This window comes from Tarenaya hassleriana, unplaced genomic scaffold (genome assembly GCF_000463585.1).
Source record: "Tarenaya hassleriana unplaced genomic scaffold, ASM46358v1 Cleome42, whole genome shotgun sequence".
NCBI classification, from domain to species: Eukaryota; Viridiplantae; Streptophyta; class Magnoliopsida; order Brassicales; family Cleomaceae; genus Tarenaya; species Tarenaya hassleriana.
Genome location: NW_010966986.1, coordinates 995,292 through 1,012,371, shown reverse-complemented (window position 1 = coordinate 1,012,371; position 17,080 = coordinate 995,292). Strand labels below are relative to the sequence as shown.

General features: G+C 37.2%; 2 protein-coding genes, 1 long non-coding RNA gene and 1 other non-coding gene across 9 annotated transcripts in view; all 4 read left to right on the top strand.

Moving 5' to 3' along the window:
- The first annotated feature begins 4,600 nt into the window (after nt 1–4,600).
- LOC104825157 (WD repeat-containing protein 44-like) lies at nt 4,601–8,173 on the top strand. Of its 2 annotated transcripts, none has more exons than XM_010557441.2 (6): nt 4,601–4,815; nt 5,218–6,326; nt 6,418–6,508; nt 6,599–6,888; nt 7,016–7,109; nt 7,219–8,173. In XM_010557441.2, exons 2-6 carry the CDS (start codon nt 5,316–5,318, stop codon nt 7,698–7,700), a joined length of 1,968 nt encoding a protein of 655 aa, XP_010555743.1. In that variant the 5' UTR covers nt 4,601–4,815; nt 5,218–5,315; the 3' UTR covers nt 7,701–8,173. The 2 variants fall into 2 exon arrangements, with proteins under 2 accessions (XP_010555743.1, XP_010555742.1); XM_010557440.2 differs by having other exon boundaries at nt 5,208–6,326.
- A 426-nt stretch (nt 8,174–8,599) lies between these two features.
- Nucleotides 8,600–8,670, top strand: TRNAG-CCC. The gene has a single exon. It is a non-coding gene; the product is annotated as a tRNA-Gly (tRNA).
- Nucleotides 8,671–11,012: 2,342 nt separating this feature from the next.
- Nucleotides 11,013–13,617, top strand: LOC104825156 (acyl-CoA-binding domain-containing protein 1-like). Of its 3 annotated transcripts, none has more exons than XM_010557438.2 (7): nt 11,016–11,580; nt 11,731–12,247; nt 12,398–12,500; nt 12,592–12,713; nt 12,932–13,023; nt 13,094–13,191; nt 13,286–13,617. In XM_010557438.2, exons 2-7 carry the CDS (start codon nt 11,751–11,753, stop codon nt 13,466–13,468), a joined length of 1,095 nt encoding a protein of 364 aa, XP_010555740.1. In that variant the 5' UTR covers nt 11,016–11,580; nt 11,731–11,750; the 3' UTR covers nt 13,469–13,617. The 3 variants fall into 3 exon arrangements, with proteins under 3 accessions (XP_010555741.1, XP_010555740.1, XP_010555739.1); XM_010557437.2 differs by having other exon boundaries at nt 11,016–11,612; XM_010557439.1 differs by having other exon boundaries at nt 11,013–12,247; nt 12,595–12,713.
- A 1,620-nt stretch (nt 13,618–15,237) lies between these two features.
- LOC104825155 overlaps nt 15,238–17,080 on the top strand; it is a 2,640-nt gene continuing 797 nt past the window's right edge. The window contains exons 1-2 of one of the 3 annotated variants that reach the window (XR_773545.2): nt 15,238–15,374; nt 16,020–17,076. This is a non-coding gene — a long non-coding RNA (uncharacterized LOC104825155). The remainder of the gene's footprint in view (nt 15,375–16,019; nt 17,077–17,080) is intronic. The other 2 variants (XR_773544.2, XR_773543.1) reach the window with 2 other exon arrangements.

Sequence of the window (17,080 nt, the reverse complement as noted above, 5' to 3'; positions counted from 1 at the left end):
CTATATCCAAATTGTCAGAACGACACAGCTCGCAAACGTGAAACTCGTTGGAGTATTCAAGAGATAGCACGAATCGTTCGAATGGGTTTTGAAATGAATTTCATATATTGAGTTATAATTCGCAGAAAAATTCGATTTTAAACGAGTTCTCAATATATTGATTAATGTGACAACTAAAAGGGAGAGTCTTAGAGTCAAATCTTTTTTTAAAAGATTTTTTATTTTTGGTACACCGTGATAGTAAATTAGTCTCAATATGATAAAATGAAATGTATTTGTATGCAAAATTAGAATGGTCGGTCCATAAAATTCGAAATGAATATATGTAACTATTTCTGCTGTTGCTTGCTGCTTTCGCCAACTCAAAACCTATTGGTGGTCCTTTTGCTCTTTATCCCATCGACTTTTACCATGTTATATGATATCTTTCGAATTCAAAACACGGTCCAGTGCAGCAAGCATGGCGATATTAAATTTTAATTTGAATATATTTCTATACGAACTCTTTTTCTAAATTCAAACTACATTCATTTTTCTAAATAAAATTTCATTCTCACCAAGAGTTTTGTATTGGTTTATATTCAATTTAAATTTGGTTAATTGGATTAAAAATATAATATTACTCATTTTCTATATGAAATTCGATTTAAATATAATTATATATTATTTGATTTTTTTCAATAACTTAATAAAATTCAATATAAATCAAAGCTGTTTCAGATTAATGTTATATGAAAAAACTAAATAATAACTCTTAATTATAACATCATCATAACTGTTTACCCAACAGTTGGTGGTCCAATAGCTGTTCTAGATCTAGGATAGATGTAGTTGAACCGAAGATACGGGAACCATCCTGGTTATAGAAAAAAAAAACATCATAACTGCTAAGAAAGGACCTAACCTATATAGCATTTTTTTATTTTTAAAAATGGTTAACAGACGAGATATTTTATAAAAGTAAGATAAATTAGTCATCAGATTCAACAAAGATACTAGCGAATCCTCATGCCCTATCTCCCATGTCCAAAAGTCAATTTCAACATACACACACATATAAACGCACATAGATACACGTGTACAAATATATAAATACATGTATCTAAATTTAAAAACATGTGCCCAACTATAAGCATGTGTCTCGATCCCATGGTCCGTGGTATGCATCGCGTTGGTTCATTGTATTCCTAGCTACAAAATGTATCTACCTCTAAATGTGGTGGTGGGTCCACAAAGAATCTATAAGAACAACCATAATCGATGGAGGCATATGCTTTTTAAAAAGGGAGAATCGCATCAAAAACATTGAAACGTAGTCAAATGTACCATATAAAATATTGTATTTTGTTTTCAGTCAATTAATACATAGATTTTACTATGATTCCATAAAAAAAAAGATATCCTCAAATCCAAATGATACTATAAAAAAACTTTGTACTTTCAAGTTTTGAGGTGTAATACTCTTATATACACGGCATCATATCATATTTTACATTATTTATCTCTTTACAATCATGCAATATCAAAATGTTTTTATATTATTTTACAAATCGAAATAGATATATTTCGGTCGGAATCAAAATATTCGGTATGACCAAAACCAAAATAATAATATAAATTCGAAAAGATTACAAAAAGAAATAAAAAATTATGGGTGATCGTGCGTTTTTATCTTCTGTATTTAAAACTTTGATTCTCCATCCAAATGGAGTTATATGTTGCTTAACAAGCAGGCAAGCCATTTCAGCACGAATAATAAGCGATAATAACAACCAAAAATTAAAATAAAAATAAAAATTAAAGATCATACATACATACATACATACATACATACATACATACATACATACATACATACATACATACATACATACATACATACATACATACATACATACATACATACATACATACATACATACATACATACATACATACATACATACATACATACATACATACATACATACATACATACATACATACATACATACATACATACATACATACATACATACATACATACATACATACATACATACATACATACATACATACATACATACATACATACATACATACATACATACATACATACATACATACATACATACATACATACATTTGATATGTTTTAGAATTCATTTTATAATCGATTAATTTAATTATGCCAAACCAGTAAAAAAAAAAGGAATTAGGTTGGACGGCCAAACATTATTAATCGTATAGTCATATTTTATTTAACTGTAAGTTAAATTACGTTACATGTCATACGTACATAAAGACCTCTAGACAGATAATGCACATTAATTACAGTTAAATGAAGAAAATTCAATTGCAACCCGAATTAATGTTTGCTGGTTCACCCGTTACCGACCCAGCCGACCTTGTCGGGATTTTTTCCACACGCATAAGCAAGACACTATTAATTAATTTATTGTAAATAAATAAGTATTTTTATACAAATAATAAGATTTTACACCGTTTTCTAAAATTACATAAAAATAATAACTAGGGTTAATTCTTGTGTGAAGTAATGCATTTGTATAAAAACTCTTTTGCTACCGTGTTTTGTTTTCACACATATATACATATAAAGATATAAAAAAAACGAATTTCGTTCGGGAGTCAGTTCATATTTTATCGAAATAGATTCAAAAAATTTTAAAAATTTGAACTCGGATAGAACAAACATTTAATATTTTCACATTCATAGATTTCATTCTCTCTTCCAATTCCATTTCTATAAAAAAGTTTTAAATTCCAAATAAAATTTTATATTTTATCCATCTCAAATAATAAATTATAAAAATGTAACAGGACAACAATTATTCTCTTTACAATGCAAGGTTGCACAAATCCAGGTAAGCTGCCTTTGCATCTCTAAAGGGAAATATTGTTGATTATTTTACTTTATTTTGCTTCAATTATAAGACAAAATTGCTCATCCATGACGGTCGAATGCACAAAATTATGTTGATCTAATTAATTATAATTTAATGGATATAGTACATCTCATGTGAACCTCGATGGCCCTTTGTTACCCGTTATGTTTTCTTATTCGATTGATTATTTATTGTATATAATATATAGATGCATAGAATATCAAAACGAAATAAAATTATTATTTGGGGATAAGAAGTGAAAAAACAAATGAATAAATGATTTCCCATTGTAGTTTAGTTTGGTTCGAATATAAATTTTATTCCACCTGGTTATTTTTTATCTTAAAAATTACATATACACACATATATTTATTAAAATATTTACTTTAAAACTGAATATTTATTTTCAATCAAATAATTCAATTTAATTTCTAAAAATGATATATTGAATCCATTAATAAATCATATTTAATTTCGAATATTGATAAATATTATTTTTGATTCGATAGATATCTAAAACGAAAGATTATATATCAAACCAACTGGGAATTCCGTTGGTTTATATCCCGGAAGAAATAATTGAGATTTTGCATCAAAGTGAACGAGGAACATGCCGCCTAGTCATCATGCATGCATAGACGTGGGGTCCAACTCCTCACTGTCCACAAATTAATAAAAACTATATATTAAAATTTGAAATAATTAACTATATGAAAAACATAATCATAGAGAAACGATTGATGGATGCAATTAGGCATCTATATGCATGACTGATAACCGCACGACCCATTCTTACAGTATATGTCGTCATCTCTTCATAAATCACACTCCAAAAAACGTTACATGATATTCTTTTTTGTGTATATGATCCTGAAACAGTCAATTAATGTATAACTAATAATGTAAAAAGAAGGAAAAAAATGAACAGATTGGAAAGAAAATGTTTTAGTTTTACTACTTTCAAGACATCACAAAATGATGATTTGTAAAATTAAATTGAATTTTTGTGATTTTTATCATTTACAATAATTCAAAAATAAATATAAATCCGAGTTATTTTTATATTTTACAATTTTATTTGTAATTGAATGATCATAAAAGTAACAAGCGAATGTGGTATACAGTCGACAATTTAATAACAAGAATACCGTGAAGCATGAATATAAATCAAAATCTTAGTTAATTGAATTAAATGAATCATATTACAAAAAATTCAATAATATTTGGGTTTTATTATCACATTGTTAATTTTTTTACGAAAAATAATCATTTTAAGTGGGTTGGGAATAAGATTATACATTGATTGTACTAGAAATCTCGGATGACGTAAGTTTACTTTTGTATAAAATTAAACTAATTGATTAGATTGGCGATGCACTGGGAATCAAGGGGGAAAATTCTCGTTTATTATAAATGATTATTATTATGGAGCATGAGGTGTATCATAAAATCAATTTACAATAAAAGGAAATAAATGATTATAGAGAGAAATGAAATCGCCACCCGTGTAATTAGTAAGTTAATTACCAAAATTCTTCGTAAAAAAAAGTTAATTACCAAAATTAAAGTTCTTAAGAGAGGAAAATTCGAGACAAGTGAGATTTTACAAGGCAACTGTAATAACTGTAGAAATATATAAACAAAAACATATATTCGCCTGCTTCCATAATCTCTTTCCTCGGGCCCTCTCTCTCTCTCTCTCTCTCTCTCTCTCTCTCTCTCTCTCTCCACGGATTTCAAGGAAAGCTTGATCCTTTTAATTTAATATTTTTATTCGATCAATACCCTTTTCTTTCTCTTTTAGTTTTCTTTCTTGCTCGCTATCTCAAGGTCGAGTTCACAACGGTTGTGATGATGATGACAATGGCTGCTGCTACTTCTTCGGACCGTGTTTGTTCCGAAGAAATCTCGTAGAGACGAGAAAACCCATGTAAGAAAATCTATTTTTTTTTTGTATATCGATGTTCATGCTTACGCATTTTCGTGATGATTTCTTCTTTCTTAGGATGTAATCATGAGATCTTCAATTATAGGGGGTAATCCGGCTACTCTGTGTGCTTCGAAAACTGTTCTATCTTCTGTTTTATAACTTTTATTCACTGGGTTTTCTTTTCTAGCTTTCTATTGATTAATTGATGTAAGTTGTTTGCGGAATTGCCTGAGTGAGAGAGAGAGAGAGAGAGAGAGAGAGGGGCTAGGGACGATGATTCCGGATTGGGATTGATGTTTATCGCATGTTTTGTTAGCTCGTCTCGGACCCTGCGCTTTGTAAATTTGTTTAAAGTTTCTCGATTTTATAAAGAAAATAAAATTTATGTATAGTTTCCTGTAGGTTGCTTGGTTGGAAGGGGGGACACTACCAGCTATGGGAAATCCCCTCTGACAAAAGCATTGTTCTTTGAACTGGGTTTCATGGAATGAACGCCAAGAATGTTGGGCCAAGAGGAAGACTTGCCTTTCTTTGATGCCTACGAAGATATGGCATCGAGTTCAATCCTCACTGGTTCAAATGATTCCGATGGTGGTAGCTTCCTGTTCGATGTATGGAACAGCTGCAATGAAAGTGTAATGGAGAGGAGGAGGAAGTTCTTGGAGTGGATGGGAGTTGATGAAGAGCGTGTCAGACCCGAAAATTCGGTTTCTGCAAGCGATGCAGAACCGGAATTTGATACAGCTCGAGAGAATCAAACTGGCCATGGAGGGTTCAGTAGTTCTAACACCGATCTTTCGGGTGAGTTGCCTCCTGGAGCAGATGAAAATGTACGTGGTGGATGCGATGGAACAAGAACGTACAGTTCTTCCATGGCCTCATGTTCTAATTCCAGAAGTTACCAGGGGAAGGAAAGTGAGAAGCAAAGCAATATCTTGGGGATGGTGAAGAGTTTTAAGAAGGGCTGGTTTGGTAGGCTGAGGTCTATGGGGTGTGCCATTGATGAGGAGGTTGAATCTGGTAGAATGAGAGCTTCTGGTTATGGTGGATTAGGTTCTGTTCACAGGATTTGCAGAGTTAAGGTTAAGCATTGTAGGAAGCAGGTGAAGGAATTCTCCGCAATTTATCAGAGACAAAACGTTAAGGCTCACAAAGGTTCGATCTTGACGATGAAATTTAGCTGTGACGGGAAGTATCTTGCAAGTGCAGGTGAAGACGGGGTTATTCGTGTGTGGAAAGTATCCGAGGATAAGCTATCCAGACAACGGGATTTTCCCGAGATAGAGTCTTCATGTACGTACTTCGAGGTAGATGATGATCTTTCCCGGTTGAAACCAGTCTCGGTGGACCGGAAGAAAACGAAAACAAAGATGCCAAAGGGTTTGAGGACAACATCAGGTTCAGCTTGCGTTGTTTTCCCTTCGAAAGTTTTCCGGATAAAGGAAAAACCTTTACACGAATTTCGCGGGCACAAAGGCGAAATCCTGGACATTTCCTGGTCAAGTAATAATGTATGCTGCTAACCTCCCTGAGCTAGAAAAAACTCTGTTTTTATGGTTTGGAAGAAGTATAACTCAAAGTCTATGTGTATTTGTGGTTTAGTATCTTCTTTCGGCGTCTATGGATAACGACATCAGGCTATGGAGGGTCGGTGGCAACGATTGTCTCGGAGTTTTCCCCCACAATAGCTACGGTATTCTTCTCGGCGAATATGGTCATTTTCTGTTCTTCAGTTACCATACTGACTTGATATTATCTGCTATATGCTTCATTGCTTTTGCAGTAACCTCAGTACAGTTCAACCCGGCTAACGAAAACTACTTCATTAGCGGTTCAATCGATGGAAAAGTTCGCATCTGGGAAATTTCTGGTCGTAGAGTTGTCGATTGGGCCGATAACAGAGAGATCATCTCCGCAGTGTGTTATCGTCCGGATGGACAGGGCGGAATTATCGGCTCTCTGACCGGAAATTGTCGATTCTTTGACAAGACTGGAGAATACTTAGAGCTGGACTCTCGGATACATATTCTTAACAAGAAGAAGTCATTGAATAAAAGGATAACTGGGTTCAAGGTAATCATCCTTCGGTTTCTCTGTGTTCATGCTATCGTTTTCTCTTGACACTTTGCTTAGTACCTGAGAAACCAACGCTAAACCCTAAAGCCTAAACCCTAAACACGTGTTCTGCATGTTGTTCCAGTTTTTGCCACGTGACCCGAGCAAAGTTTTGGTAGTCTCTGCTGATTCCCAAGTCCGAATTCTTCAGGGGAATAACGTGATCGGAAACTACAAAGGTATGTTTCTTCTTCTGTATCTACTCCCTCTCAGCAATCTCGATCTACTCCATTGTTGCTTAAAACCGATGATTCTAAATTACATTCATTTTTCGGTTTATGTCCTCAGGCATGTGGAAGAACAGAAGCCTCACGTTTATCTCCCTTACTTCTGATGGAAATCATAATCATATCGTATCAGCTTGTGAAGATTCCAATGTGTACATATGGAACAGAGACGACGCTCCCAAAGAATCGGATTCTTGCCCGGTGAAAAAGATCCGATCTTTCGAACGTTTCTCCACCGATGCATCGGTGGCGACGACATGGTGCGGATTCCCGGCCGAAAGGGCTTCTCGGCAAGCTCTTCTCCCGTTCCCTTCTCCGCCCTTTTGCTTGTCCCTAGAGGAAGGATTTGGGATTGGAATGGGACCTTCTTCTTTCAAAAGATGCCCGACTTGGCCAGAAGAAAACCTCCCTGCTGCTATGCCTGTTTCCCGACACAAGTTCCTCAGCACGAGCTCTCTCGCTTGGGGAACGGTTATCGTGACCGGAGGTCGGGATGGACGGATCAGAACGTTCCAGAACTACGGCCTTCCGGTGGTAACTTAAAAGGGATCATAATCCGAATCAGAAGCCCATCGTTCCATTCCTTTTCATTCACCTTACGAAGTTATGGGCTGTTCTGTTGTGTCGGAACAGATCTGTTCGAAGCACGTTGATCAAGAAATGGCGATATGGGGACGGAGACATTGATGGACTCTGGAAGATCAGAAGTCTTTGAGAAGGGCCGGTGGAGATTCTTTTTACACGCGTTTGTTTCCGTCAATCTCTTCAATATTATAGAATGATGAGAAGAAATCTTCGTGGATCGTTACGGGTTGTCGAAACAAGACATTGAAGTTTTGTCGTAACGGAAATGGCCTTTCTTTTCTGTTTTTTTTTTTGGGGGGGGGGGATTTTTGGTTGAATTTCTAACAATAGAAAGTTTGATTTATTCACTAATAACAGTTCTAACGTAGATGTTGTAAGATTAGACGAGAATAAAGATATAAAATGGATTGGTTCGAGATAGGCTTGGATAATTCGGATGTTGTTCATTCAGTTTTTATGTAAATTTCGGTTCGATTCGATTGAGTTTTTGTTGTAAAAAATTTATTTATTTTTTTAATTTTTAATTTTTTTGGTTATTTTTTTTAATGTATTCTGATTTGGTTCCGTTTTAATTTAAAATAACTATTCAATTTTTATATTATATTCTATCCGGGTAATTACCAAAATGGGAGTTCGAGCTAAACCAATACAAAACATGACAAACTCATTGTTGTTTTTAGAACCGACCAATCTTAAATCATTTTAAGCATGCACGCCTTTACAATCTTATCAATTGTTGTAAAGTAGGAAAAGGATAAAATACTGATTGTCTGAAAGATGGGATTGACTTTTTGATAAACAAAAGGCCTCTTACAAGAAAGACAAGTTTAAAATTTCTAAAGACGAACAACTCGAAGGCGCATCTGGTGTAGTGGTATCATAGTACCCTCCCACGGTACTGACCAGGGTTCGATTCCCTGGATGCGCAGCTTAAATTTTTAATTTTTGTGCTTTCGTTTCTCGGAACTTTTTTTTTTTGGGTAACGTTTCCTAGCGTGTTTTTTGGAAATAAGATTTTTTTACTTCCTACCCCAGCAGTTCAGGAGGGAAAATTACCCAAATAACCTACTTGTTTCACACCAATTTCAGGGTACACCACTTCCAAAAAAAAAATTTTTTTTTTTCAATTTTAATCCACTTTTCGGGTGAAAAAGTCCAAAATACCCTTTTCGTTTTATTTTTTACGATCTTTTTGCGACTAACATATAACTGATATATAACTAAAATAAGAGGTATGATTTTTTTTGCCACCTTTTTGTAACTATATTTAGAATTAATTACGAAGTCGTAATAACGAAGTTGTTTTCGAACGGATAAATATCGTGATTCATTAAGGGTAATTTCGTCTTTTTACGGAGAAAAAAATGTGTTATATTTTTTCTGGTGTACAGGTGAAATTCATGCGACCCATCTGGGTCATTTGAGTGAAGAACCCCAGTTCAGGACACAACAGAAGAGGTTTGATTTGGATTGCAACGGCGGCACATATTCGATGTTTTTCGTCGACCCTGAATCGATCACACACTCATCATCACCTTTTCTATTCAAAGTCAGATGCTTTCATTCGTAAAGGTAATCGAAAAATCGAGTCTTTGGATTTTAATCAAATGTTTTCGCGTTCACTTTCTTTGATTTTTGACTGACTATTGCTATTCTCTTGTCTGGCGCTCCTCCGGGAAAGATCTAACCGGAGGAGAAGAAGAGATGATGACAGGCTAAGCGTCGTCGCAATGGGCTCCGGTGAGGAAGACGGAGGATCATGGCGTGGTTCAGAGAATCATGGCGTCTCCCGCTTGCAGAACCCTCTTCCTCTTCCTCCCCTTATCGATAACATTACCGGCTTCACCATTGGCATTGGCCCTTAAAGCGCTTAGGTTATTCCCCTTCCTCTTCCTTTTACCTTTATTTACATTATTTTCTGATTGTTTGTTCATGTGAGTAAGATGCCTTTTTTGCTTGTGTAGATTTATCATGTTCGAATCTGTTTGAGCCTGGTGATGAGATGAATGTCGTTTCTGGTAGATGACATTGTAGTATTCGAGTAGCAAGCTGACACAGGTGTGAACATAGAGAAAGATACAATCTGAGCTGTACAGCTTCCTGCTGTTTCATATTTGGACAACCCTTTCTCTCAGAAGTGTTTGTCTCTGGTGTGCCTGTGCCCTTTTCAAAAGGGTACCTGTGGAACCTGGCATTAGCTTTTATTGGTGTGTGCCTGGATCTACATCAGCGGATTGGTGAAAATAAACATCTTTGTATCTTTATCCTTGTATGTTTCTGTCCTAACAAATGTTGTTAGCGTTCTTTGGGTTTATATAGTTAGGATATATGATGGGGTGCATAAAGTTTATATTTTTGAGAAGATGCAGGAGAGGGATCTTCATAGATTTTCAATCTATATATGGTATGGTACCTTATTTCATCTTTTTCACCTCAAGAAGGTTGTACAAGCTCTCTCTTCTCGGCAACGAACCATCAGATTCCCTCCGAATACTTTGGAAACACTGAAAGCTGATGATACACCGGTTTGCGCATCCATCTCTCAAGATTTCCACCGAATGAGCGCATAACCAAGAAACTGCCTACAGAATGTGGGAAAATACTCTAGAAATGGTCCATCTTCTTCTGAAGAAGCACATAACCCGCGTGAATATTATCTTTCAACACATTTCTTGCCAGAGGTTTCTAGAATCTGACAAGATCCGGGAATCGGTATAAGGGAATAGCTTTATTTTCATCTACCTTTTCTTTTTTAACAATCCAACAGAACTAGTACATGTTTGTTTGGAGATCTAAGCCATGTGATCCACTTACCGGTGTGAGGAGAAAAGGTCAATTGTCTCTGCAGGGTATATTGGGAAGGTTTGATTGTTGGTTAAGGTTTGCTGCAGGAAGAGCCATATGCTTGAGCTGCCATTCCATGACTTACCTACAAGTCTCTCCCCCAAACCCATAAAGTTTCTGGCTTTTGTTTTTTGCCGGATTTGTTTTGGCTTTTGGTGTCTAAGTGAGGTGATTAGTGTGGTGGGTATGTGATAGGATTCCCAATGTGCCCGTGAACTGAAATTTCTTGTCTCACCTGAGGGCATTCCAGTAAATATGTCCCTGTTTGTGGTCTCTCTGTATCTTGTATTTATACCAAGAAGCTTCTAGCTTGATGGATGGGAGTAGTAACGAGTGAATCTCCTTCCTTTTCCCCAATGTTTCTTGCTCAAATGAGTATTCCATGACAAAGAAAGAAGAGAGATTCATTCATTCAACTCTTGAAGTGTTTCATGTGTTGTGTTTTCTCACTCTTTCTTTGTCTCTTGAGATGCTCATTTGGGCAAGCAATGTTGGGAAATGGAATCCAAACTCAAATCCCATTTCATCTTTCATACCACTTCACTTAGCCATTGCATTGAAGTTCCATGTGGCAATGCTTCCATGGTTAACAATCTCATGCTTTTTTTTTTTGGGTTATCAAGATGGACCATGCAGTTGTTTTCAGGTTCTTTAATAGAAACAGTCCTAGATACCAAAGTAGGGATGTGTATGCATGCATATATATTGTAAAAATCACAACTTTATTGTTGTAAAATGTTAGATTTTAATAAAAATTTACTAAATTGGCAGTGTAAGTATTCAGGAATGAGAGAATATTTTGTGGGTAAAGAAATTTGTTGATCGAAGGGGGAAGAGGAAAAAATTAGGGCATCACACGTCGATTGCTTTCCATTTTAGCCGCTTCTGTGATCTGTCACTTGGTGCTGACATTTTCCTGCCTTGAGTTTAACCTCCAAAAGTCCAAACAAAGAAGAAGGAGAAAACGTTGGGTTAAGCGGTGAAAACAGAAAAGGTTCCTCCTTTTTGTCTCTGCGGATCCCTAGGGTTGGATTTTTTTTTCTTCCTTCTCTTCTCTGATTTTAGGGTTTTGGGTCAGAGTTTAGGGGTGTTTTTCCATTAGCGCAGGTGTTGAATCTCGAGGTTTTGTGTTTTTTTGAGGCAGCGAGATTCAGATTTAGGAAAATGGGTGATTGGCATCAGCTCGTTCAATCGGTCGTCTTAGGCTTGATCTTCTCTTACCTTTTAGCGAAGCTGATCTCCGTCGTCGTCGCGTTTAAAGACGATAACCTCTCCGTCACGCGCCACCGCCAAAACCCATCGGAGAGGAAGCTGGAGGATGACTCGCGCGGGGTCGAACCCCTCGCCGCCGCGGGCGGCGGCGGCGGAGGGGACGCTGATTCGCTCGTGGCGGAGCAGGGGAGCGTGAGAGCTGACAGCGCCGGTGGCGACGACGATGACGAGGACGACGACGACGACTGGGAAGGCGTGGAAAGTACGGAACTGGACGAGGCGTTTAGCGCAGCAACGGCGTTTGTGGCGACGGCCGCTTCAGACAGGCTGTCGCAGAAGGTGCCTAACGATGTTCAGCTTCAGCTTTATGGGTTGTACAAGATCGCTACTGAAGGTCCCTGTACTTCTCCACAACCATCAGCTCTCAAACTCACCGCTCGTGCCAAATGGTATGTCCGGATTCAATCAAGTTCACGTCTTACTTTTTGAAATCATCGGAAAGGAAAATACATTTTTTGGGGTTTGGTATCAGGATGCCGTCTTTTTCCAGAACTGCATTTTGATTCGTTTGAGATTTCTCAGTGCCATTATTGTATTAGGCAAGCATGGCAAAAACTGGGTGCTATGCCTCCTGAGGAGGCGATGGAGAAGTATATCGAGATTGTTACTCAGCTTTATCCGAATTGGGCCACCGGTGTCGCGGTATCGATCTCGTTCTCCTTCTGTTTTCGTTCTTTCCCTTTTCACATTCCTTTGATGTGATGATCTGTTCTTTCATTTCGATTACATTCAGAAGAAGAGTAGAAGTCGTGGCGGCGGCGGTGGTGGTGATGGTCCAAGCTCCGACACGGGAGGATCATCAATGGGACCCGTTTTTAGCTCGTTGGTGTACGAGGAGGAATCCGAAAATGAGTTGTAAGTTTCTTACCTTGGCTAATCTTTCTTATGTGTTTCGGAACCCTAATGACTCTGAACCTCGAGCACTTTTACGTGATCAATTTACGGGTAGATAGATCTGATTAGGACAAGGCGTTTTTACCGTTATGTTCTTCACCTCTGGGATGTGTTATGCATTGCTCGAACCGCTAAAAAAAGGCGACCTCTTTACTTTCCTCGTTCCCTCCTTCCCTCAGGAAGATGGATGCTATCCATTCATTTGCTAGAGAAGGAGAAGTAGAGAATCTGCTGAAATGCATTGAGAGCGGCATTCCCGTAAATGCAAGGGGTTAGCCTCTCTTCTCTGTAGAATTTTGTTACGTTTCTTAAAGATCATCCTCATGAACGGGAAATGGCAGATAGCGAAGGTCGGACACCATTGCATTGGGCTATAGATCGTGGTCACCTTAACGTTGCCGAGGCATTGGTTGATAAGAATGCGGATGTGAACGCAAAGGTGAGATTTTTAGCAATCCTCGGCCGAACATTTACGACGTAACCAGACCCATTTTTTTCCGTTCTTTTAGCGTATTTTTTCCGCGGGTATATAGGACAATGAAGGGCAAACCCCTCTGCATTATGCTGTTATGTGCGAGAGAGAAGCTATAGCCGAGTTTCTGGTGAAGCGGAAAGCGGATTCGACGATCAAAGACGAAGACGGAAACACCCCTCTCGATCTATGCGAAACAGACTGGAACTGGATGCAGGAAACTGCAGCAGAGCGTACAGGCTAAAACCTAACACAGCGTTTGGGTGAATCTACTAGTTTCTGTATATGAATTGAGTGACAGATCTTTTTATGGCATCCTCTTCTTGTGTTCATATCCATGTAAACACTTTGCTGTTCCAAGGTGTGTTTTACACAGATCCTGTTCGAGCAAATCTTTAGGCTTTTCGTCAGTGATAAGCGTGAGCTTGGGTACGTGGCATCGGAGAACTCGGGCCGTGGGTTTGAGTTCGGGTTTTTTTGAGGTTTTGTTCGGTTGATTATCTGTACCCGCGGGTAAACTGAGTCGATGGGGAGAGAAGGCGATCGGCGGGGCAATGCAAGGGCGAGACGAGCGGCGAGTGAGTCCTCGATCGATACCCGTCGGCCCTATCGTCTAGTTTTCTTCGTCTGTCTTCTCGGGGCTTGCAGTCCCATTGCGTTAGCGGACGAGTATCCCGTGAGCATATGACCCACCGATATACCCAGCGTAGTTAAGATTCTAATTAAAAATAATTTTTTATTGAAACGGATATTATTTTTATAAATCTGAATCAAACAAAAAACTAGCATTCAAACCAAATATATTTATATAATTTTTAAAAAGACGATCCGGAACTAACAAAAGATTATCATAACCAAAAAGATTTGGATGGCTGATTATATATTTTCCGTACTAAGAAATGGAAGCGAATAAGAATATCTGGTGGGACCAGATAAGGACTCCCCAACAACGCGGCGCACGACATGATCTCAAAGTGAACGTTAATTAATTAATTAATATAAAGATAAGTGAAAATCACAAAAAAAAAATATACTCTTTAAAAAGTCCACAAAAATATCCCTTACTTTTTTTATTATTAAAAAAACTTTATACTTATACTTATTACCGAAATATACATATAATTCTAAGATATCAAATAAAAAAATATATTTTTTTATTAACAAATAAACTCTATATATATATTTATTTAACGAAATATACTTATACTTTATAAATTCTATCAAATATATCCTTAAATGCAAACGTAAAAAAACGCGGTAAAAAATCTGTCATAACATAACCCAACTGATATATATTCGAACTGATTAAAATAATATACCATATTGGATATAAATATTTCAAATCCGAAATAACCAAATTCGAAATAACCGAATTCGAAATAACTATAAAACGAATAAACCTAACTAAAATTAACGGTAAACGAATTAATATCCAATATATTCTAAATTTAATTAAAAAAATTAGTATAATGATATTGGACTCACTCGAATTTGAAATATTCATATCCAATTTGGTATATTATTTTAATCAGTGTGATTCAGTTCGGTTATATATCGATCGGGTTCGGTTCCATTATTTCGGGTTCAGTTATTTCGAATTTGAAATATTCATATCCAATATGGTATATTATTTTAATCGGTTCGATTCGATTCGAGTATATATCGGTTGGATTAGATTCGAACAAGTTTTTTATCGTATTTTTTTGCATTTACGTTTAGAAACTTATTTGTTAGAATTTATAAAATACATGTATATTTATCGACGAATAAGTATAAATATAGAATTTATTTGATCAAAAAATTATAGATTTTTTTGTTTAATATCTAAAGATTACTGATATATTTCTAAACATAAATATAGACTTTTTTATAATAATAAACTATAGAGTTTTGTTGTCGACAATTTTTTTGCGAGTTTACCTAAAAATAAAAATAATGTAATCAAATAAACTGTTTATATTTTTCTTTATTTTCAAATAAAAAAATAGGACAAATTGAATATAATTTCCATTACAGCTCCACATCCGATTCTCTCTCTCTTTTTCCCCTCTTCAGGGCTTTAATTCCAGGGTTTCTATCTCAGTCCCCGTTTTCTCCGCTTGATACGATCGGCGGCGGCGTGATTCCCTCCCAGTCTCGCTATACTGTAGGTACTTTCTTCACTTCCCCTCTCGGAAATGTTTGAATTGGATCCGTTCTCGGATTCCCAAGTTCCAGATTCCCCTTTTTCTGATTCGATCCGAGTCGATCAATCATCGTTCCCCAGTTTCATTTTGTGTTTTTCGAAATTGTGGGATTCGATTTCGCTAGCCCGATTTCATCTTATTTTCTACGTACTGTATATTGGATTAATTGAATTTTCTCGATCTTAATTGAATTTCAGTTTCATTCCTTATTGTTAAATGTGTTATTGAATTACTGGGTTGTAAGGATTTAGTTGATTCTTATGCATTTTTTGATTAACTTGGGTGTGTGTAGAGCTGGGTGGGCGTGCAAGTGGAAAATTATATAATGAAATGAAACTCAGTGCTTTTTGGTGCTTATTTCACCTGGAGTTGTTCTAGTATCGTAGTAGCGTGCTGGTTCTGTCACGTTATCATTTTTGTTTTGGTTTTTGCAGTTCTGTCTTGCTTGTGTAGTTGTGTATCTAAAAGTCATTCTGGGTTACAATATTTCTGGCATCATGTGTGTGTTCTAATAATATTGACATGTGATGGGTTCTGTGCATCAATTTGAGAAAATGAGACAGCTTTTTCCAGTTCGCCGAATCTGATGTTGAATGCGACAATTTGCAGTTAAAGTATGGCATTGGAAGTTACCCAGTTGCTCTTAGATGCTCAGTCGATTGACGGAACTGCGCGTAAGCAGGCAGAAAGAAAGTCTCAAGCAATTTCAGGAGCAAAACCTTTCAGGTTTCTTGTTGTCCCTTGCTGGAGAGCTTGCAAACGATGAGAAACCAGTCGATAGCCGAAAATTAGCAGGGTTGGTCCTGAAAATTGCTCTCGATGCAAAGGAACAGCACGGAAAGTATGAGCTTGTCCAGACTCTAGAGATGTAAGTTTCTTTTTGTTGTTGCACAGTGATGTGTGTTGCCAGAGTTTAGATCGATGTTAAATTAATACATAGTTTTGCCTAACCGGGATGAGGTGGTGATGAAGACTGCGATTGGGGTCCTAGGAGATTTAGCTGAAACACTAGGAAACCATGTGGGTGCTTTGATACAACAGTCTGGGCCGAGTAAAGAGTTCTTAAACGAATGCCTGTCTTCTGAAGACCACATGATTAAAGAAGCTGCGGAATGGACCAAGCGTGCTATTAGCCGAGCATTTTCCGTTTGAGGCTCTTTGCTGCTTGTGGCTTAGAACGCCATTTTGTTTCTGCTCTTTTGGAAGAAAAGTCTGCATACATCTGGGTGGGTTGAGTTCAGTTAGAGTTGAGTTTGGCCGGGGTAGAGGGGGTTGCATCATCTTCACTTTCATTGTCGGCGTCGTTGGGTCGGGCATCTTTTTTGTCGAGGAGGAGGAAGAAGAAGGCGGGGTATTAACTAGCGGGTGAAGGCGGTCCAAAGGGAAGAATCTCTAGTCATGGCCGGGGAAAGGAGTCGGGTGAAACGTTTTTCTCGTCAGGAGGGGAGGGGGGGAAGGAGTCTGGTTCGTTTGCAGATGGTCGGACAAGTAAAACCAAAGTCATACCATGGAAAAGAAACAGCATTTTGTTTCTATTTCTCTTATGCCATGTTCTTCACCCGAAGAGGGGGGTCTGTTTTGATAGTCACACACCACCCAAGGTGCGGGATATTTTTTAGACGACTTTCTCCTTGATTTTATTTCTTTTTTTTTGGGGGGGGGGGGGGTTT

Coding starts and splice junctions, on each gene's coding strand:
- LOC104825156 (XM_010557438.2), top strand. CDS start 11,751: ATGGGTGATTGGCATCAGCTCGTTCAATCGGTCGTCTTAGGCTTGATC. Junction 12,501..12,591: donor ATTGGGCCACCGGTGTCGCG/GTATCGATCTCG, acceptor GATTACATTCAG/AAGAAGAGTAGAAGTCGTGG. Junction 13,024..13,093: donor CATTCCCGTAAATGCAAGGG/GTTAGCCTCTCT, acceptor GGGAAATGGCAG/ATAGCGAAGGTCGGACACCA.
- LOC104825157 (XM_010557441.2), top strand. CDS start 5,316: ATGTTGGGCCAAGAGGAAGACTTGCCTTTCTTTGATGCCTACGAAGAT. Junction 6,889..7,015: donor AAAGGATAACTGGGTTCAAG/GTAATCATCCTT, acceptor ATGTTGTTCCAG/TTTTTGCCACGTGACCCGAG. Junction 7,110..7,218: donor CGTGATCGGAAACTACAAAG/GTATGTTTCTTC, acceptor TTATGTCCTCAG/GCATGTGGAAGAACAGAAGC.